At 38.4% G+C, this 23630-nt stretch overlaps 1 protein-coding gene across 1 annotated transcript in view; it reads right to left on the reverse strand.

The window, feature by feature from the left end:
- The window catches only part of LOC136857540 (PAT complex subunit CCDC47), a 94628-nt gene that overhangs the window by 32059 nt on the left and 38939 nt on the right, over positions 1-23630 (reverse strand). The window contains exons 6-8 of the mRNA XM_067136267.2: positions 16049-16207; positions 15757-15947; positions 562-730 (exon numbers count right to left, since the gene is read on the reverse strand). Coding sequence (XP_066992368.1) covers positions 562-730; positions 15757-15947; positions 16049-16207 — 519 coding nt within the window. The remainder of the gene's footprint in view (positions 1-561; positions 731-15756; positions 15948-16048; positions 16208-23630) is intronic.

Here is a 23630-nt window from a genome sequence, read left to right on the forward strand (position 1 = left end):
ATGTTACAACTGTCACATGCACAGCCACTGCTCACAAGGTCTCCTATACAACTGCCGCTGGCACAGGGGGCGTGCGGTGCGCAGACAACACACCTGCGCATCAGTGCTCCACTATCCCATGACATTTGCTCAGTCAGTGTACATTATTTACAAAAGTTGTGACCAGTATTTGGCTACATTGATGGCTTTGTTTCCAGCCACCATATAAGACACAATAAAAGGCAATAAAGGATTTTAAATGTTACACTCAAGACCTTTTTCGCTCATTTAAAACAAACTTTTTTTGTATGTAGATGGATTCTACACGAATCGGTTCAGTTCTAGATTATAGTATGCTTTGGTGAACAAAGTTGAGACTTCCCATTCATAACTTAATTTACTAGACTACAAACACAAGTCAAGTAATTTGTGAGGAGCAAAACACACAAGGATATATCTATTTTTACTAAGAAGTGAAACCATCAATGAATTTGCTTAGTTACTGAAAAACATTCTGAAACAATCTCAATACAGAAAGTTAACACTCCATGTGAAGAAGGTGAGGAAATAGTAAACATGTACCTCTTTACTGAGCCGAAACCTCTTGACTCTTTCCATGCAGTAAAATACCAACTGCATAAGTGGACGCATCTGCTCCATAGCTTCAGTCACAGGCTTGCCTTTCACAGGAATATTAAACCCAAACATCAACACTTTCTTCGTATCGGGAAGCTTTGTTAGTGCAGCATCCCTAATGACAATATGAAAATTATAATTAGAAAGGAAAAGAAACCCTAGTGTACACGTAATTTACTTAGGACAGTGTAAGTGTAGAGCTTTTGTTTGATCTGTAAAATGTCTACCAAAGCAAATATGGAATCTGCCTTCCATACCCACAAGTATCTTAAACAGAAAGTTAAAAGTTAATTGCTACAAATGGTAGGTGAGGAGTTGCAACAAAATAGTTCGAAATAATGGTATATACTAATCAAGACAGCGGTAATCAATGACAAAAATGTTTAAGGAGAGTTGAAAAGCCCTATATCGACAATGTAAAATTTTGTTAATTCACTTACTATTATTTCAGAAACCACAACAGATACGGACATGAATTTTTTACTGGACATTTTGGAATATGTTCTTAGTTTACTGGAGTAAATTTATTGGACTGTAGTCACCAATTTAGGAAATACTAATTTTTAACTATATGGATAATTTTTTAATATTTTTTTGTACTTTCTCCTAAATAAATTTGGTTATACATGACATTATGTATTCATTTCAGTTCAGTAGACTCATTGTAGGCATGTTATAACTCCGTAAGAATTTTAATACTCTACTCCAAGTGGCTCTTGAGAAAGATGGCGCATAGTGAATAGTCACGCAAAAGTAAGACTCGTGGTAGAAGTTAAGTAAGCAGGTGTATTATCGAAGTGTGAAAAGTAAAACATGTGCAATGTGACATCTTAAACGTGGTGTGTTAACAAAGTGTTAGTGACCGAGGGATACCTCTGCTGTCAGTAGCATACAAAGTGCTATCAAGGATTTTACTGGACAATGTAGAAAGCCAATGTGATCGAACGATTGGTGAATATCAAGGAGGATTTCAGCGTGGACGGTCCTGTACTGAGCAGATCTTCAACCTAAAAACCATTCTCCAACTAAAACAAATAAGAAGTATGAACATCGCTGTGGTTTTCATTGACTTCAAAAAAACTTATGATTCCATCGACCGCCAGACACTCTTCTCCGTACTGTAAGAACGAGGTGTCTATTACAACACACGCACCCTCATCCAACAGACTCTTACGGATACAACATCTAAGGTGAAGTTCAGGGGAGAACTATCTCGAAGTTTCAAGATAAAAACTGGAGTACGACAGGGTGATGGCCTCTCACCCATTCTGTTTAATCTAGTGCTTGATAGAGTCATCAAGAACTGGGAATGTACACTGAGGAGTCTAGAAATCAAACCAGTTGTCATTGGAGCCAGGACCCGAAAAATTGAGATCAGGTGCCTAGCATTCGCAGATGATATTGTAATCCTAACCAACAACTTTAAAAATGCTGTCATTGCTATCAAAACCCTGCACGAGATAGCGGTGAAGGCAGGATTACAGATATTGTATGACAAAACCAAGTACTTTGAGACTCGGCATCCCGGAAACCCCCCTTTGAGGACCATACATGGAACGATTGGGAGAGTCAATCGCTTCCGCTATCTTGGTGAATGAGTCCACCCCAATGGTACATCCATCTTAGAAAGATGTAACAAACTCAATGCAGCATACCAACTATCCCACAACCATTATAATAAGAGGTGCATTTCGAGAAATGGTAAGAACTGTCATTACAAAACTGTTGTCAGACCACTGTTTTTGTACGCCTCAGAGACCCTCCTCATGAACAAAAAAGGCACCAAGGATGATCTAGAGAAAACCAAAAGACGTATCCTCAGGAAAATTCATGGACTGAGATTGCTCCCGGATGGAACCTACAGACTTATATCGAACTCTGAGCTGTATCGACATTTAGAATCAGCCAATACCAGCATGCGACGTAGGAGGATTAAATTCTACGGACACCTACAACGAATGGACAGCAACACGCTTATCCAGAAGATCTCCTCTTTGGTTAAAAGCTACAAGACTGGAAGCTTGTGGCTTAATGAAGTACAGAAGGACTTGGATTCGGCTGGGATTTCAGACATCGATATAGAAAATCGTTCCAAATTTTGTGTTATGGTGTGTTTGTGGGTTACTGTAGTCACGTCCTAGTTCGTGAACCATGGGCAACGGCTGAGTGGCCTAGTAAGTGGTCCTGAGAGTCGAGATACCAGTTGCTATGGAATGGGAGTGGGCATCTCGGACATATTCTGAGTCGTGGCCCTCCTTGTGCTCAGGCGGCTAGGACTACACAATTCACCGGTGGTCCATAACCCGTTAGAGGAGAGATCCTCACTTGGACTATGTGCAAGTAGGGCAGCATCCTGCTTCATGAATTTACCGAGCTCAGAACACTTTAAGCAAGACTCGGACCTATGGGAGTAATGGAGTCCCACTCCCATTTGACAGGCGAGGGACTCCTTGGAAACAACTTGGCGAACAAAATGGAATTCGATGGGGAGCTATCAATATTAATGGGGCTTATGGAAGAAAGAAGGTAGAACTGGCTGAGTCAGCAAAGAGGATGCATCTGGATGTGCTAGGAGTAAGTATTCGGGTAAGGGGAGATAAGGAGGAAGAGATAGGAGATTATAAAGTGTACTTGACGGGTGTTAGAAAGGGAAGGGCAGAGTCTGGGGTAGGGCTCTTTATCAGGAATACCATTGCACGCAACATAGTTTCTGTTAGGCACGTAAGTGAGCGAATGATGTGGGTAGATTTGTCAGTGGGAGGAATTAGGACAAGAATTGTGTCCGTGTATTCACCACGTGAGGGTGCAGATGAGGATGAAGTTGACAAGTTTTATGAAGCATTGAGTGACATCGTGGTCAGGGTCAACAGCAAGGATAGAATAGTGCTAATGGGCGATTTCAATGCGAGAGTTGGGAATAGAACTAAAGGATACGAAAAAGTGATTGGTAAATGTGGGGAAGATATGGAAGCTAATGGGAATGGGAAGCGTTTGCTGGACTTCTGTGCTAGTATGGGTTTAGCTGTTACGAATACATTCTTCAAGCATAAGGCTATTCACCGCTACACATGGGAGGCTAGGGGTACCAGATCCATAATAGACTATATCTTAACAGACTTTGAATTCAGGAAATCTTTTAGGAATGTACGAGTTTTTCGGGGATTTTTCGATGATACAGACCATTATCTGATCTGTAGTGAACTATGTATCTCTAAGCCTAGGGTAGAGAAAGTGAAATCTGTCTGCAAACGAATAAGGGTAGAAAATCTCCAGGACGAGGAAATTAGACAGAAGTACATGGATATGATTAGTGAGAAGTTTCGAACAGTAGACAGTAAGCAGGTTCAGGATATAGAAAGTGAATGGGTGGCATACAGGGATGCTGTAGTAGAAACAGCAAGGGAATGCCTAGGAACAACTGTGTGTAAAGATGGGAAAAGGCGAACATCTTGGTGGAATGATGAAGTGAGAGCAGCCTGTAAACGTAAAAAGAAGGCTTATCAGAAATGGCTCCAAACAAGGGCCGAGGCAGACAGGGATTTGTACGTAGATGAAAGAAACAGAGCGAAACAAATAGTTGTTGAATCCAAAAAGAAGTCATGGGAAGATTTTGGTAATAACCTGGAAAGGCTAGGTCAAGCAGCAGGGAAACCTTTCTGGACAGTAATAAAGAATCTTAGGAAGGGAGGGAAAAAGGAAATGAACAGTGTTTTGAGTAATTCAGATGAACTCATAACAGATCTCAGGGAATCACTGGAGAGGTGGAGGGAATATTTTGAACATCTTCTCAATGTAAAAGGAAATCATCATGGTGGTGATGCAAACAGCCAAGCTCATGGGGAGGAGGAAAATGATGTTGGTGAAATTATGCTTGAGGAAGTGGAAAGGATAGTAAATAAACTCCATTGTCATAAGGCAGCAGGAATAGATGAAATTAGACCTGAAATGGTGAAGTATAGTGGGAAGGCAGGGATGAAATGACTTCATAGAGTAGTAAAATTAGCGTGGAGTGTTGGTAAGGTACCTTCAGATTGGACAAAAGCAGTAATTGCACCTATCTATAAGCAAGGGAACAGGAAGGATTGCAACAACTATCGAGGTATCTCATTGATTAGTATACCAGGCAAAGTATTCACAGGCATCTTGGAAGGGAGGGTGCGATCAGTCGTTGAGAGGAAGTTGGATGAAAACCAGTGTGGTTTCAGACCACAGAGAGGCTGTCAGGATCAGATTTTCAGTATGCGCCAGGTAATTGAAAAATGCTACGAGAGGAATAGGCAGTTGTGTTTATGTTTTGTAGATCTAGAGAAAGCATATGACAGGGTACCGAGGGAAAAGATGTTTGCTATACTGGGGGACTATGGAATTAAAGGTAGATTATTAAAATCAATCAAAGGCATTTATGTTGACAATTGGGCTTCAGTGAGAATTGATGGTAGAATGAGTTCTTGGTTCAGGGTACTTACAGGAGTTAGACAAGGCTGTAATCTTTCACCTTTGCTGTTTGTAGTTTACATGGATCATATGCTGAAAGGTATAAAATGGCAGGGAGGGATTCAGTTAGGTGGAAAGGTAGTAAGCAGCCTGGCCTAAGCTGACGACTTTGTCTTAATGGCAGACTGTGCCGAAAGCCTGCAGTCTAACATCTTGGAACTTGAAAATAGGTGCAATGAGTATGGTATGAAAATTAGCCTCTCGAAGACTAAATTGATGTCAGTAGGTAAGAGACTCAACAGAATTGAATGTCAGATTGGTGATACAAAGCTAGAACAGGTCGATAATTTCAAGTATTTAGGTTGTGTGTTTTCCCAGGACGGTAATATAGTAAGTGAGATTGAATCCAGGTGTAGTAAAGCTAATGCAGTGAGCTCGCAGTTGCGATCAGCAGTATTCTGTAAGAAGGAAGTCAGCTCCCAGACGAAACTATCTTTACATCGGTCTGTTTTCAGACCAACTTTGCTTTATGGGAGCGAAAGCTGGGTGGACTCAGGATATCTTATTCATAAGTTAGAAGTAACAGACATGAAAGTAGCAAGAATGATTGCTGGTACAAACAGGTGGGAACAATGGCAGGAGGGAACTCGGAATGAGGAGATAAAGGCTAATTTAGGAATGAACTCGATGGATGAAGCTGTACGCATAAACCAGCTTCGGTGGTGGGGTCATGTGAGGCGAATGGAGGAGGATAGGTTACCTAGGAGAATAATGGACGCTGTTATGGAGGGTAAGAGAAGTAGAGGGAGACCAAGACGACGATGGTTAGACTCTGTTTCTAACGATTTAAAGATAAGAGGTATAGAACTAAATGAGGCCACAACACTGGTTGCAAATCGAGGATTGTGGCGACGTTTAGTAAATTCTCAGAGGTTTGCAGACTGAACGCTGAAAGGCATAACAGTCTATAATGATAATGTATGTAATGTATGTACAGTCTTGGACCCCACCACCTAGAGACCCTATAAGTCGGAAGCCCCTTTCACAGGAGAGAAAGGAGAAATTATCAACAGGGCTCAAGAGATATTGGGAACGAAGAAGAGCATCGAGGAAGAACTAGTCATCAGCGCTCCTTAGTGGGCTTAAATCAATAATAACAGTGGCTTTAATCCAGTTCATTAATTTCTTTATGTTGATACAATGAACCATGAAAACCTATGTTCATTAACCATGATAGGAAGTTTTATATTACAAACAAAGAAGACTTAAAAAACATTCCCTGACCACTAGCCAAATCCTTCAGAAGGGATATAACTTTGTGAACCAATATTTTAAGTAAATATTTAGGTACAGAATAGCACTGTCATTAGTAATTAACATAGGTTAGTCACTTCTAAATTTTACTTATTTACTATCTAAGGATCTAAGCTTAGACTAGCTTAGTAAACATGAAGTTGGCAACACAAAGGTACAGGGAAACAAATGTCTCTAATGTCAGCCTGCATTCTCTGGGAAGAACACAAACGGTTATAACCGTCATCCCTCCTGTAGCTAGTACCACTAATTGCCTGGCAGACCTTGAACATAAGCTTCCAGGTTCCTTGTTTGTTAGCCATGTCAACATACAAATCACAGTTCCTCATTTCACCGATTTCTTCGATATATTTACTGGAAATGTTATTCACATAATAATGGTATATGAGTCCTGGCTTAAGGAATCAATCCCTTCTTCATTTGTCCATATGGAAGGCTAATCATTAATCATGAATGACAGAATGGGGAAGGGAGGGAGAGGTGTGGCAATGTACATACGGAATGACCTGAAGTATAAAATAATTCTTTAAATGCCGAATCAGTTCACCAATAGTCCCAAATTCCTATTCATTGAAATGCAAGTTCATAGCGTGAAGTGCCTACTTGGTGTAGTGTATCGTGCGCCGAAGACTGGATATATGGAAGAGCTGGAAGGAGCACTTCAGGACTTAACTTATAAGTTAACTTATAATGTAACCTACATTAATAAGTTTTCTTGTATTGAATAGGTGGAACCACAATATATTATTAATTTAATTGTTACACAACATAGACGATAAAGTTACCCTCTTCAACTAATTACTTACAACCCTCTACGACAAACACGTCCCAGTTCAGACAGCTAGAATAGAAAGAAAACCAGCACCATGGCTGACACAATACATCAGACAAAAAATGTGTGACAGAGACGTAGCGTATAAACACTCCAATAAATACCCGACAGCCGAAAATGTTGTGAAATACAAAAAACTACGTAATGCAGCAACTCAAGCGATCAGAAACACAAAAATACAACACATGCATGAAATCCTGAAAAGCAAGAACTCAACCAAGGTGTGGAAATCTCTCCGCAGCATTGGTCTCGGGGAGGAGCAAAGGAAACAATGTAAAAACGGACATACCACTGGACGACCTTAACAGACATTTTAGCACTCACATCATCAGCACAGACAGGCAAACAAACCAAAAAAGAAACAATAGAAAGAATTTCTAAACGGAGACATTTGACCGATCCATTTAAGTTTTCCCACGTTACACCACATGATGTTAGGACCGTAATATCTGAAATAAAAACGGACGTGACTGGTTGTGACGGAATAAACTTGCCGCAGATATAAATCTTACGGAAATTGTTCTTCCCACAATCATACACATTATAAACACTTCTCTCATGACTAGAAATTTTCCTTCTGAATGGAAGTGTGCCATAATCCATCCTTTAGAAAAACAAGAGAATCTAAGCAATCCAAAAGAATTTTGACCAATTTGTATAATAATCTAGGTAAAATACTAAAAAAATATCGTACACAAACAGTTCTCTCTCTACAAAAACACAATTTACTGGATAGATATCAATCACAATTCCCACCAAACCACAGCACTATGACAGCATTACAGAGTCACTTTACAAAGGTAAAATCGTCAATACGGAATATCTTGTAAAGCATTACTGAGAGTTACCAACGACATTCAATTAGAAATGGACAAAGGACGAATGACAGTTCTCATACTATTAGACCAGGGGTTCTCAAAGAGTGTGCTGCGGCACAGTAGTGTGTTGTGAAATTGTTGGATTGTGCCGCGGAAACAATGCTTGTGTATTCAATATTTTAGAAACAATATATATTAAAATTAGAGAACAGCGTAAGCCTACATGCTCTAAGAACTCAAAAAAAAAAAAGATGCTCTGTCAATAATATTACACTAATGTTGCTATTTATTGGGAAATGTGGGCTTGTTTACTTTTGCACAACTGTTCGATGCGGGGAGGACTGACTACAGGCCACCGTTTTGTAGGCTCCCAAAATCTCTCACACCGCCTACAGGGAATCATTTTGCCAGTAAATGTGCGATTAAGAGAATGGACGTAGATTGAGGAAACGGTGCAAACAGTGTTACAAAGAGGGGCAGCGCAGGGACAGCATATTCTACAGTAGTGAGTGTCCAGGACAGCCAGGCTTGTGCCTTGAGAAATGTTTAGTGGAATTTCACAAGAGACAGAAATAATTGACCACAAACAATGACATGTCTCCCTGTGTTTGTTGTAGCACACTGTATTAACTAGTTACATTGTACAGCTTATGGAGTAATGTAAGTATACATTGTTCACACAGCAATAATAAGATTCTACTGCACAGTATTTTTGTGTGAAATGTTCAAAAACTTATTTTTCTGTTGTAAAGAAGTTCTACAATCGAACAACATTATTTTCCTCGTTCCACTTCATTACCAGTCAAGACGCACATGCTGCGTCAAACAGCACCGAAGGCGAAAAGTTCATCGATAGTGCAGCTGACGCAGCGTGTGCGTCATTGCTCGTACACACATAAATAATATTGAAATAATTAAAATAATAATCTAAAATGCATACGGATACAGAAATATACTCCTTTAAACAAAAAAAGTATTACGGTACCACAGTAATGGTTACAAATATGAAGTTTTGTAGCTTCCACCTAATCAATACATATATTTGTATATTATTGTTCTACAGTACCAGTTTCGACCTTGTGAAGGTCATCTTCAGCTGACAGTCATAACATACAATTAAAACATTACAATAAGAATGTCACACGATATGGGTGAAAACATTGTCATTACAAATGTTCTAGTTTAAATAATCGTCTACATTAACTGATATAATAATTAAAACTTAATATTACTATATGTACATGAATGATGTATGTTAAAATACATTTTTCTTAAATTATAAAAATGTCATATATCAATTTGCAAATGTTTTTCGTCTTATCTTCGTCTACATTAATCGATATGAGAGTTAAAATTTAGCAATACTATTATGTACGCAGGTGATATATATTGAATGTACAATATTCTTAAATTGTGAAGTGTCCACTGTTCCACATTAAAAATGTCTAGATGAATAAAACATTTTGAAGTACAGATTAATTCTTGCGGCGTGTTATACATGCGACTATAATATGATCAGCCGTGTTCAACTACTGCTGGTATAATAGTATGAGTTTCTTGAAGTACTATGAACACTAATGTTGAAACCAGGTAGTTGTCCGGTGTTTAATGCGGGACTTCGTCGATATATACACAAAGCTTATAGTTTATGTTAAGACTGGTTGACCATAAAATTTGATAGAATATGGTATATAAATGTAGATAAGTTGTTAATTTTAGCGACGTGCTTCCCGTAGTCTTTATATTATTTGATTTTATCAAATGTCAATATGTATTACTTGATTTCAACATATCTTGCGTTCTTTGGTTAGCGTGAAAGCTTCTTTTTTTCACTTTGTGTTGTAGGACGTATTTTATATCTGTAAATAGAAATGAAGTGTAAGAAAAGTTGCGTCTGCCAAGTTGGAATGTTTGTTTGAAGTTGAAATGGGTGTGCGTGTACTTACTGTAGAGGTTGACACTTGATGTGTGCTATTTGGCAGCACGTCGAGCACTGTTCTGTGTTTGTCTGAAGTTGCTGCTTGTGGCTGCGGAGGGGAAGTTCGGAGGGATAGGAGAAGCGGATGTTGAGGAAGTAGGACTGGAGCGGGGGGTGTCTTCTGGCAGTTATTTTATGTGTATTGGGTCTTGTTTTTTGATTCTTTTTAGTAATTGTTTTTTAGGAAAGGGATGACTGCACTGAAAAGAATGTTAACTTTATCTGCAATTTCATTTAAATTGAAGTTTTGATTGGCGTATTGATCTAGGTTGATATAGAATTCTTCCATTATATTGAGTAAAGGGCTCCTGGGGTCAGTGCTTAGAATTTGCATATCGTTTTCAATGTTTGTAAATTTATGTTTGAAGTCTTCAATGTGTTGGCCTATGGCTGAGAAATGACTGTTTTATTGCGTTGATATGTTCATTGTAACGTATCTGAAAGTTTCTTCCAGTACATCCGATATAACTCGCTTCACAGTTGTTGCATTTCATACGATATACTCCTGAGTGACTGTATTTATTATTATTGTTGATGGATTTGGAGTTGTGTAGGATATTGGCATTGTTATATGTAGTTCTGTAGGCTATTTTTAGATTTCGTTTCTTGAAAATATTCGTTATAGGATATATGTGGGTGTTGTTGAAAGTGAATAGTACGTGGTCTTTCTTAGTTTTGTCAGTTCTGATTAGTTTTGATTTGGGTTGATTTTTTATTTTATATATGATTTTGTTGATCATTTCTTTTCTGTATCCGTTTTGTCTGGCTATTTCGTGAATCAGGTTAAGTTCTTTGTTTAGTTCTTCTTGTGCAGTGGTATATTAAAAGCTCTATATATCATACTATGGTATGCTGCTTTCTTGTGTGCGTTAGGGTGGATGGAGTCTATTTTTATTGTGTTGGACGTATGTATGGGCTTTCTGTATATTTTACAAATTACTTTCGTGCCTGGTTATAGATATGTCTAGGTAATTTATAGTATGGTTGTTTTCTGTTTCCATGGTGAATTTTATGTGTGGATCTATTTCATTTAATTGTCCTAATATTTTGGTTTCATTAGTGTATCTATTGTCTATTATGACAAAGATATCATCTACAAATCTACACCAGAAAAAGATATTGTATATTTTGTTGATTTCTTGGTGTTCGAAGTAATCTATGTAGATTTTGGCTAGTAGCCTATGCCTGATGTTGGGGATCCCATTGGTAAGCCTTGTTGTTGATATATGGTGTCATGAAATTTGAAGTAATTATTGTTGATAGCGAAATGGAGTAATTTTATGAACTCTTCTATTTCAAGGATACTGAGTTTGCTGAGGTTTTTAAGATTAGATTCTATTATTTTTATGATTTTTTGTGTGAGTATGTTTGGGTACATGTTTATTATATTGTATGATGCTAATCTGCGGTGTTGTTCGATTTTTATTTCTTTTGTGATATTACAGAAGTCTATTGAATTTTGTACTGTTTTTTTGACTAAAAATATACCGTATTCTATCAAATTTTATGGTCAACCAGTCTTAACATAAACTATAAGCTTTGTGTATATATCGACTAAGTCCCGCACTAAACACCGGACAACTACCTGGTTTCAACATTAGTGTTCATAGTACTTCAAGAAACTCATACTATTATACCACCAGTAGACAAACACGGCTGATCATATATCATAACATAGTCGCATGTATAACACGCCGCAAGAATTAATCTGTACTTCAAAATGTTTTATTCATCTAGACATTTTTAACGTGGAACAGTGGACACTTCAGAATTTAAGAATATTGTACATTCAATATATATCACCTGCGTACATAACAGTATTGCAAAGTTTTAACTCTCATATCGATTAATGTAGACGAAGATAAGACGAAAAACGTATGCAAATTGATAAAAGTTTTTACCCATACTATGTGACACCTTTATAATTTAAGAAAAATGTATTTTAACATACATCATTCATGTACATATAGTAATATTAAGCTTTAATTATTATATCAGTTAACGTAGACAATTATTTAAACTAGAACATTTGTAATGACAATGTTTTCACCCATATCATATGACATTCTTATTGTGATGTTTTAATTCTACGTTATGACTGTCAGCTGAAGATGACCTTCACAAGGTTGAAACTGGTACTGTAGAACAATAATATACAAATATATGTACTGATAAGGTGAAAGCTTCAAAACTTCATATTTGTGAATATAATCAATACGGAAATGAAACTTATAGATTATGATTATGACGGTAATGGTTGCCGATATCCGAGTGGTCGCGAACGTGTTAACACAAATTAAACCCGTGTATTATGGTTGGGCATAATAGCAGGCTCTATAGCCTGAGCTACGCCATACAAAACAAGATGATAATAAATAAATAAAATATAAAAATGTAAATGTTCAAAAATGGAACTGATAGTTCATATGACTAAAAATTAGTGATAATGTGGTTGTTTCCTCTTCTAACTTACTCAACAGATCAGCAAGAAAATTTTAAAAATAAGCCAACAAAATGAAAAGGGGATGCTGAAACCACCCATGCGATCCTATGACATTACATAATAATAAACCTAATGGAACACGGGACCCAGTGAAACAGAGGATAAACCCATATTACCTCGTGACTAGAAGGAAAGAAAATTAACGGCCAAAAAGTGAAAGGTACCGTTAGAGTTTGGAAATCCTAGTCGCAAGAAACTTACGTTTCATGAAAACACTTCTTCTTACAAACATATTTTAACTTTTTGAACAAATGCAGCCGACTACTCTTGACTTTTACTCAAAACAGAAGTAGTACTTTACAAAATACCCAAATGTTTATATTCCAAACAACAGCCATATTGGTTTCTACAGCGCTACTAATAGGCACTACGTAAATTCTCCTTTCTAATACAACAAGTCACTGTTGTGTACCGACCTCCCAAGACTCGAACCAGCGGACCGTCAGATAAACGGCAGCCGGGATTCGATCTCAGGGTATCAAGGAAAATAAACTAGTATAAGAATATTAATTAGTAGTATGGGACATCTCGTAATGCCAGGGTACTTGTATATTAATTCTATTAATATTTTATGGTTGAAATGAAGAAGAAACATTTCAGTAGGTTAGAATTAGTGGAGAGTCTTAGTCAGGCAAAGGGCTTGCAACACTCGCCTGCAATAACATGTTTACAAGAGCGGATGTTTGTTATCGACAAACCCATGTATAATAGTCAGTACCGAAGCACTTTGCTTTGCCGACAATAAGATCAAAGCCAGTGCAGTTGTACTGTAGTATAGATAGACAAAAGTGCAAGGAAAAGAAGAGAGATACTAGTACCCAGAGAGAAGCACTCGTGAAGCAAGCCCCCGTAAGGCTGACATAGTCTGAACTTGTAAATATATCTTGTAAATAGTGTGTATAAATGTCCTGAGTAATAAAGGACAATTGCTTTACTTCTTCTTTCATTTCGGGAGTTCCGGGACCGAGTTCGCACCTATTAATTACCTCCCTACAGAACCGCTCGGCAGGATAGGTAATACGCCAACATCAATGGCCGGTGACCAACCTACTAAAACGTCTCGCAGAACAGGTAGGTCACGACACCACAGCCTTTTACATCAAAATTTCCGAATATATTTCACCTTGAAGTAAGGCATGAAATATGTTTAATATTTTCGAACTGTCCAGGGCCCTGTTTCATAAAACTAACTAACAATATTACCTAATAATATTAGAACTCATAAAAATAATTATTAATTAACCAAATTCTATTTCATAAAGATTCACACATGACTAATAAAATATCTTCACTAATAATATTTCATTAGTAAGCTGATATAAATAGAGGTTAGAATCAGTCTGTTGCATATGTTCATCCACATGTTCGAGAGGCTCACTTGATGTTTTCGTTGTTGTGACTTTGATACATATGAAAATGGATGAAAGAAGTGAAAATAATATGAGAGAAGAAAGTTCCTTTGAGGAAAGTGATTGAGTGAAAGCATCAACTATTTGCAGCCTTTTGCACACCATAACCCTCCTTGTTCCTTTTACTTTTTTATTTCATGTGCTCTTAAAAATCTCTGTTGAGATGGACTAGCAAAATCTTTGTTTACTACCCCCTGTTGGTGGGGGCGGTAGAATAACAGCCACGGTATGCCCTGCCTGTCACAAGAGGTGACTAAAAGGGGTCCCAGGGCTCTCAACTTGGGAGCGTGGGTTTGGTGAACACGGTGCACTGAGATGAGATGAGATGAGATCTGCCATTGCTTCAGCTTACTTGTGCCAGGCTCATTTTCATCTACCTTTCCAACCTCCCTTGTTCAACTCTTGTACTTTTCCGATCCTGACAGTATTCGGTTGCAAGGCCGAAAGAGTCTTTCATTTTCACACCCTTTGTGGCCCTTTTCTTTCTTTGGCCGATACCTTCATTTTTCAAAATGTCGGAACCTTTTCATTTTTCAATCTGATTAGTGTTGTTATAGATTATGGTTGCCTAGTCGTAGCCTACTTCCTCTTAAAACAATAACCATCACCACCATCATCTTGGTTTATTGGTGGTATAAACCAAAATTTTAAAGGATACCTGGAGTGTCCGAGCAGAACTGCACTAGAGAAACACAATGATACTGTGTATCACTACCAACCAGTGGAGTGCAATGCGAAGCTGTGTCGGTGCAACGTAAAGCAACTAGCAAAAAAAAAAAAAAAAAAATCCTGGCTAAGTCCGGTGGTATTTGAAGGTGCTCAAATACGTCAGCCTCGTGTTGGTAGATTTAATGGCACGCAAAAGAACTCCTCCGGGACTAAATTCCGGCACCTTGGCGCCTCTGAAAACCGTAAAAGAGTAGTTAGTGGGACATAAAGCAAATAACATTTTTAACATTATTATATTATTAAAAAATACAAATAACGCACTTCCCATGTGAGTTTAAAACTGATTTATATATTATTTAATTCAGAAAATAGCACATTTTAACATGGGATAACAATCTAAAAGAGTAAACATTTACCGAAAACTGCTTTCTAACTCCCCTTAAAAGCCATCTGTAACTTTGTAACTTCCAAGCTACACCATGTTTGTAGTAAAGACTGTCTGCATATATTTACAGAGATCACTCCATACTTTTACATTAAGTGTATACAAGAAACAAGATTTATAAAGTGTAACTTGCTTGGATGTGAAATAGGCTTCGAAATAGGAATGTGTTGATAGAAATTTTGGAAGGTAAAATACCAGGGAAACGCTCTCGTGGAAGACTAAGAAAAACATTCATGATGCCATTTCTTGTGAACTCAGGATGCAGGAGCAATGCAGATGCAAAATGTAATGCACAGGATCAACCCTGTTGGAGAAGACTCATTGCAGGGGCAAACCAGTCATTAGATTGAATTACTCAAAGAAGAAGAAGTCTATAATTAAATATCATCAGGTTACTAGCAAAAAGTAAAGTCCACTTATAAAAGAATGAATTAACGGAAAATGTTAATTCTGAAAATATCCAGATACATTCTCTCTGACTCTGCCACTTCTATGCCTTTCTTTCAAATCTCCACTGATAGTGGTAGTACCAAGACCAAGAAAAACATTCATAACGACATTTCTTCCGAACTCAGGATGCAGGAGCTGTTCAGACACATCAATATTAATACCGGTAGTACCCCATCAAATTCCATTTCAATTGGAGAGTTCTTTTTCAAACAGCACTTAGTGAACCACACTGTAGAAGTAAATTATTCAAAACTTCCTTGAATTTGAAGAATTGTTTTAAACTACTTACTCTGGTTGCTTGGGACCAGAGAACTGATCGGAGAACTGTATATAATCCACCATATCAGCATACTTGTTGAGGACTGTTGTAACTCTTGAATCCAGGAGGGCTGCTGCCACTTCAGCAATTTCAGTCATGACACTGAAATTTGATGGTAACCCATATTTTTCAGCAGACCTCCTTTCAGGACAATACACACTCTGTAAGTAATAATACATTTTACAATTTGTAGATACAAATAATTATGGGGAAAATTTTCAAAATAAACTTTTAAACTTAAAGCAAACAGACAAATACTCACTAAGTCAGCCATTTCTTTTGATAACCTCAGAGCGGTCTTCTTGGTAGCCACACAGAATACAAAAGTGTCCATATCTTCTTTATTCATATCCACTTTGATGTGCACTTGGTCATTTGTAGGTCTCATCAGTTGTGCTATGACTGCAACCAAGTCTTGTCTCTATAAAAACATAAGGAACATGGTCATGCTGATATTCACTGGAAATACATACATAGATACATACGTAATCATTATAGACTGTTATGCCTTTCAGCGTTCAGGCTGCAAGCCTCAGAGAACTTACTAAAAGTCGCCATAATCCTCGATTTGCAACTAGTGTTGTGGCCTCATTTAGTTCTATACCTCTTATCCTTAAATCGTTAGAATCCGAGTCTAACCATCATCGTCTTGGTCTACCTCTACTTCTCTTACCCTCCATTGCAGAGTCTATTACTCTCCTAGGTAACCTATCCTCCTCCATTCGCCTCACATGGCCCCACCACCGAAGCTGGTTAATGCGTACAGCTTCATCCATCGAGTTCATTCCTAAATTAGCCTTTATCTCATCATTCCGAGTACCCTCCTGCCATTGTTCCCACCTGTTTGTACCAGCAATCATTCTTGCTACTTTCATGTCTGTTATTTCTAACTTATGAATAAGATATCCTGAGTCCACCCAGCTTTCGCTCCCGTAAAGCAAAGTTGGTCTGAAAACAGACCGATGTAAAGATAGTTTCGTCTGGGAGCTGACTTCCTTCTTACAGAATACTGCTGATCGCAACTGCGAGCTCACTGCATTAGCTTTACTACACCTTGATTCAATCTCACTTACTATATTTTCATCCTGGGAGAACACACAACCTAAATACTTGAAATTATCGACCTGTTCTAGCTTTGTATCACCAATCTGACATTCAATTCTGTTGAATTTCTTACCTACTGACATCAATTTAGTCTTCGAGAGGCTAATTTTCATACCATACTCATTGCACCTATTTTCAAGATATTAGACTGCAGGCTTTCGGCACAGTCTGCCATTAAGACCAAGTCGTCAGCATAGGCCAAACTGCTTACTACATTTCCACCTAACTGAATCCCTCCCTGCCATTTTATACCTTTCAGCAGATGATCCATGTAAACTACGAACAGCAAAGGTGAAAGATTACAGCTTTGTCTAACTCCTGTAAGTACCCTGAACCAAGAACTCATTCTACCATCAATTCTCACTGAAGCCCAATTGTCAACATAAATGCCTTTGATAGATTTTAATAATCTTCCTTTAATTCCATAGTCCCCCAGTATAGAGAACATCTTTTCCCTTGGTACCCTGTCATATGCTTTCTCTAGATCTACGAAACATAAACACTGCCTATTCCTCTCGTAGCATTTTTCAATTACCTGGCGCATACTGAAAATCTGATCCTGACAGCCTCTCTGTGGTCTGAAACCACACTGGTTTTCATCCAACTTCCTCTCAACGACTGATCGCATCCTCCCTTCCAAGATGCCAGTGAATACTTTGCCTGGTATACTAATCAATGAGATACCTCAATAGTTGTTGCAATCCTTCCTGTTCCCTTGCTTATAGATAGGTGCAATTACTGCTTTTGTCCAATCTGAAGGTACCTTACCGACACTCCATGCTAATCTTACTACTCTATGAAGCCATTTCATCCCTGCCTTCCCACTATACTTCACCATTTCAGGTCTAATTTCATCTATTCCTGCTGCCTTATGACAATGGAGTTTATTTACCAAACTTTCCACTTCCTCAAGCATAATTTCACCACCATCATTTTCCTCCTCCCCATGAGCTTGGCTGTTTGCAACACCACCAGGATGATTTCCTTTTACATTGAGAAGATGTTCAAAATATTCCCTCCACCTCTCCAGTGATTCCCTGGGATCTATTATGAGTTCACCTGAATTACTCAAAACACTGTTCATTTCCTTTTTCCCTCACTTCCTAAGATTCTTTATTACTGTCCAGAAAGGTTTCCCTGCTGCTTGACCCAGCCTTTCCAGGTTATTACCAAAATCTTCCCACGACTTCTTTTTGGATTCAACAACTATTTGTTTCGCTCTGTTTCTTTCATCTACGTACAAATCCCTGTCTGCCTTGGCCCTTGTTTGGAGCCATTTCTGATAAGCCTTCTTTTTACATTTACAGGCTGCTCTCACTTCATCATTCCACCTTTTCCCATCTTTACACACAGTTGTCCCTAGGCATTCCCTTGCTGTTTCTACTACAGCATCCCTGTATGCCACCCATTCACTTTCTATATCCTGAACCTGCTTACTGTCTACTGTTCAAAACTTCTCACTAATCATATCCATATACTTCTGTCTAATTTCCTCGTCCTGGAGATTTTCTACCCTTATTTGTTTGCAGACAAATTTCACTTTCTCTACCCTAGGCCTAGAGATACTAAGTTAACTACAGATCAGACAGTGGTCTGTATCATCGAAAAATCTGCGAAAAATTCGTACATTCCTAACAGATTTCCTGAATTCAAAGTTTGTTAAGATATAGTCTATTATGGATCTGGTACCCCTAGCCTCCCATATGTAGTGCTGAATAGCCTTATGCTTGAAGAATGTATTCGTAACAGCTAAACCCATACTAGCACAGAAGTCCAGCAAATGCTTCCCATTCCCATTAGCTTCCATATCTTCCCCGCATTTACCAATCACCCTTTCGTATCCTTCAGTTCTATTCCCAAATCTCGCATTGAAATCGCCCATTAGCACTATTCTATCCTTCCTGTTGACCCTGACCACGATGTCACTCAATGCTTCATAAAACTTGTCAACTTCATCCTCATATGCATCCTCACATGGTGAATATACGGACACAATTCTTGTCCTAATTCCTCCAACCTACAAATCTACCCACATCATTCGCTCATTTACGTGCCTAACAGAAACTATGTTGCGTGCAATGGTATTCCTGATAAAGAGCCCTACCCCAGACTCTGCCCTTCCCTTTCTAACACCCGTCAGGTACACTTTATAATCTCTTATCTCTTCCTCATTATCTCCCCTTACCCGAATATCACTTACTCCTAGCACATCCAGATGCATCCTCTTTGCTGACTCAGCCAGTTCTACCTTCTTTCTTCCATAAGCCCCATTATTATTGATAGCTCCCCATCAAATTCCATTTTGTTCGCCAAGTTGTTTCCAAGGAGGCCCTCGCCTGTCAAATGGGAGTGGGACTCCATTACTCCCATAGGTCCAAGGCTTGGTTAAAATGTTCTGAGCTCGGTAAATTCATAAAGCAGGATGCTACCCTACTTGCACATAGTCCAAGTGAGGTCTCTCCTCTAACGGGTTATGGACCACCGTTGAATTGTATAGTCCTAGCCGCCTGAGCACAAGGAGGGCCAGGACTCAGAATATGTCCGAGATGCCCACTCCCATTCCATAGCAACTGGTATCCCGACTCTCAGGACCACTTACTATGCCACTCAGCCGTTGCCCATGGTTCACGAACTAGGACGTGACTACAGTAACCCACAAACATGAACCATTGTTATCTTATATTCTTAAACAGACTTTTGCAACAATACCCGACTTCTACTGCCATGTCCCATACAAATGTGTTTCTTTCCTCCACTCCAGCTCATTCCTAGGTGGGGAGCGATTTCCCTGATTGAAGAAAATATTTAATCTTGCTTAAAAACAATATGTCTCCGGAAACCGTAGTAGTTAGTGGGACATAAAGCAAATAACATTATTATTATTATTATTATTATTATTATTATTATTATTATTATTATTATTATTATTATTACAATCTAAGACTAAAATAAACTGTTCAAGGACCCTACGAGAAATATTTCCTTCAATATAGTGTATTTAATTGTTGAAAAATCCTATTATTTTAATTTTTCAATACTTTTTGCAAGAATGCACTAAGTGTTCTTGCACTATAATACTGAACTTGTTTCTTTCTAATAGCAAAACTCTGGTTTTTGTTTATACAGTAACTTAAACTTAAAAGTTAAAACCTTTTTTCAGCCGACCCAACAGCTACGAAACATGTTACGTTCTGCCAAAGATCCACGTGACCCTCTAACATCCACTGGGGTCTATAGGATACCATGCAGGTGTGGAGCTGTTTATATTGGCACGACTGGCAGAAGTGTCAATACTCGCCTGACGGAGCACAAAAGGAATTGTCGCTTGGGGCAATACGACAAATCAGCAATAGCGGAGCATGCACTGCTTGACGGAAAGCATGAGATCCGTTACGAGGATACTGACATACTGGCCACAACATCCCACTTTCACGCCCGTCTCTACAGGGAAGCAATCGAAATACATAAACATCCGGATAACTTTAATAGAAAGGAGGAAGGACTGAAACTCAGCAAGGCCTGGTACACCCCTTTATATAACGCACGGTCGAAGTTAACTAAGATCAGGGACATTACAGTCAACCAACCAGAGGATCCATTGCTCGGCACGACCCAATCGGAGGTCGTGCATTCCGAGATCCAATCAGACGACAGACTTCTCGGAGCGACCCAGTCAGAATCCATGCCCGGCGCGAACCAATCAGAGGTCGTGTGCTCAAACAGCCAACCAAACGTCAGGCTGCTCGGCGCGACCAAATCGGAGGTCGTGCTTTCAGATAGTCAATCAGATGTCGGATTGCACAGCACGAACCAATTGGAGGCCACACACTTACATATAAATACAGCTGCTTCCCAAACAACTTTCGCAGTCGCCAGCGGGATACAGGAGAGCGTATCTACACGACGCCACAGAAGATGACTACCCCAGCAGTAGTCGAAACGTCTGGGAGAAGCGAGAGGAGTGGACCACGGCATAACAGCGCGGAAGATTTTTATTATAATATTATTATTATTATTATTATTATTATTATATGAGACTGCCAGCCGGATGAATGAGCGCGACAATCGGTGAATCATACCTCAGTGTCCTTGATCTCGGCAAAAGGACATACCCCTCCTACCCCTTTTCATAGCACATGCAACGTCTCCACTACTTAATGAGGCACTATACAAAATGGGTAGCCATGACAAACGACATTTTGTACGTATTTCAGCTAACAATTAAAGAAAATAAACTAAAGAGGTAGCTGATAAGATAACAGGGCTCGCACAATTTTTTTAACAATTCCAATAATTCCTAGTTTCAGCAGGCTAAAATCGAATAACAATGTAATGTTTTTTCCACAAAGTGGGGGGTGGGGAGGGGTCGACTGCCACCCCTCACCCCCCTTAGTGTGCACTTGAGAGCCATCAACTTTTTCGTGTACGAAACTGATACTTCTCCTTTCTTGTGATTCCATTTCATAACTTCTTTTGGAAGTTCCTTTCGATTACTTCGTACAGTACCAATGGTGTCTGTATTGAATTAGTTCAGAAGATCAAAGGGTTCTGGACTGCTATAATAATTGTCCATCCCAATAAAATACCGTAGATTCAAAATGTTTTCAACCAACGTAAACACAATCCTTGAAGGCTTCGAAATATTCTAAATACCGTATTCACGTGAATAATCCCCGCATATTTTTTAAAAGGTTTGAGGCACGAAATTGGGGTGCAGGTTTTATTTGTGTCAATGTTGGCAACACGCTCTTGGCTCACCTAGTTTTCGATATTGGGTGTACATTCATGCTTTGTGTAAACGCAGATGGAAGAAAACAGCCCCTACATTTCATATTTAAACGGAAAACCATTCAGACTTTTATTTTAAAAACTACCTTTACATTTAAAAAAATAGTATTTTACACAGTAATTTAAGTTCAAAATTTCTTCGTGTCACGACAGAATGCGTCTTACGGAACGTGCAGAGATAGCTTTCCGCACTTTCACTCACTTCGGTGTGTTGACAGTACATTTAATAGCTGCTAAGTTTAAGTGAAATCGCAATATTTTTTGTATTCAGAGTTTTAAGGAATGCCACAGTATCACGTTACACGCAGCGTGCGAAGAACCAGAATCCACGAACACTGGAGATTCTCTTTGGCGATGCCGACAGTTGGCGAAAAAGCGTAGCTCAAAATTATAATCAATTCGAATGCAACGAGCAATATTGTCAATGCCAATGAAACTGCATTGGTTTTTCATATCCCTAGCCCAAGTGAACTTCTGAAAAGGAGATTGGGTCACTGTACTGTGCTGCAATGCAAACGGAAGCGAAAGACTTCCTCCACTCGTCATAGGAAATACAAGGCATCTAAAAATGCATACAATATAGTAGGAAAGACACTGGTCAGCGACCGACTTTTTCGTGCCTGCACATAAAATTCCCTGAACATGACTGAAAATAAACGCATATACTGCATTTTGTTATCATTTAAATTTAAAAATAAATGTATCTACATCGAGCTGAAATGTTTCTTTACCAGCAGTAAAAAAATTAGGAAAATAATGAATATAAAATAGGAGTTATGACATGATAAGTTCTATACAGTGAAGATTTTGCATTTGGCGAAACTTTCCATTATACAGTAGAGGTCCGTTATAGCGAGAATTCATAACAGCGAAAAATTTACTCGCTATAGCGGATTGTCGTTATACCCGATTTTTGTATAAAAAATTGAAATAATAACATTAAGTTATTTATTAGACCACCTAATCAATACAAAATCTTTTTTTTTTTTTTTTTTTTTTACATGTTTCGCCTTCCCTGAAGGCATCATCAGCCATAGTCTTAACCTTAAATTAAAAATAAGCGTCTAAATAACATGTAGTAATGAAATGAATTTTAAAATCTTGAAGAGATTTGAAGTAAAATTACATTAAAAATAACAATGATGGTTTGAAAATACAATGTGATGAGATACAATAGTGGAAGTATTAACAAAATTAACATTAGAAGGCTGCTAAAATAAGTACAATGGATAAAACAACAGATTGTTATACAACAAGTAGTAAGATTGCATAAAAGTAAAGTTGATAGTCTGGCGGTTATGATTAGATGATGGCGAAAAATCTTATATAATCAAAGTAAAGAAGAGAGAATAAAAGTCAAAGTTAGTCGAGAGATCCGAAGTTAATCATGATCTTGAAGATAAAAGACGAAAGTCAGATGCATATGGAGAAGTTGTAGAACACGTTGAGGATATGAAGTTGGTGAATAGAAGTTGAAGAACAGTTTCAAATAGGATCACTATGGACCATCTCAAATTTTTTTTGAAGTGATGTTCAAATGTTGCAAATTGTGAGCTTGCAGATATTCAAGTTGAAAAAGCATATAAAAGTGGAATCTGTAAATGGAAGCAAGAAACGTAGAGTTAATTGTGTGAAAAGATATTTGAAAAATATTGAAGTAGAATCGTATGCACTTACCATTTGACGGTGACAAAGATAGCTTGCAATATTATGAGTTAGAAGTATTTGCAACAGTAGACTTCTTGCTACGTGTGTTATAACTGTAGTTTTGTGCTGGAGGGGGATCTGTTTGCGTTGACGTAACTATTGGAGGGGGGCTGGTATTGGTGGGAGGGAAGGAAGAGAGCGTATTACTGCGCATGTTGTAACGGTGTAAGGCTATTGGAGGGAGCGATGTTACGGTGGGTGTGGCTATGGGTTTATTGGTTGTATTTGAATTAGAGGTACTAGCG

Source organism: Anabrus simplex, chromosome 1 (genome assembly GCF_040414725.1).
Source record: "Anabrus simplex isolate iqAnaSimp1 chromosome 1, ASM4041472v1, whole genome shotgun sequence".
NCBI classification, from domain to species: Eukaryota; Metazoa; Arthropoda; class Insecta; order Orthoptera; family Tettigoniidae; genus Anabrus; species Anabrus simplex.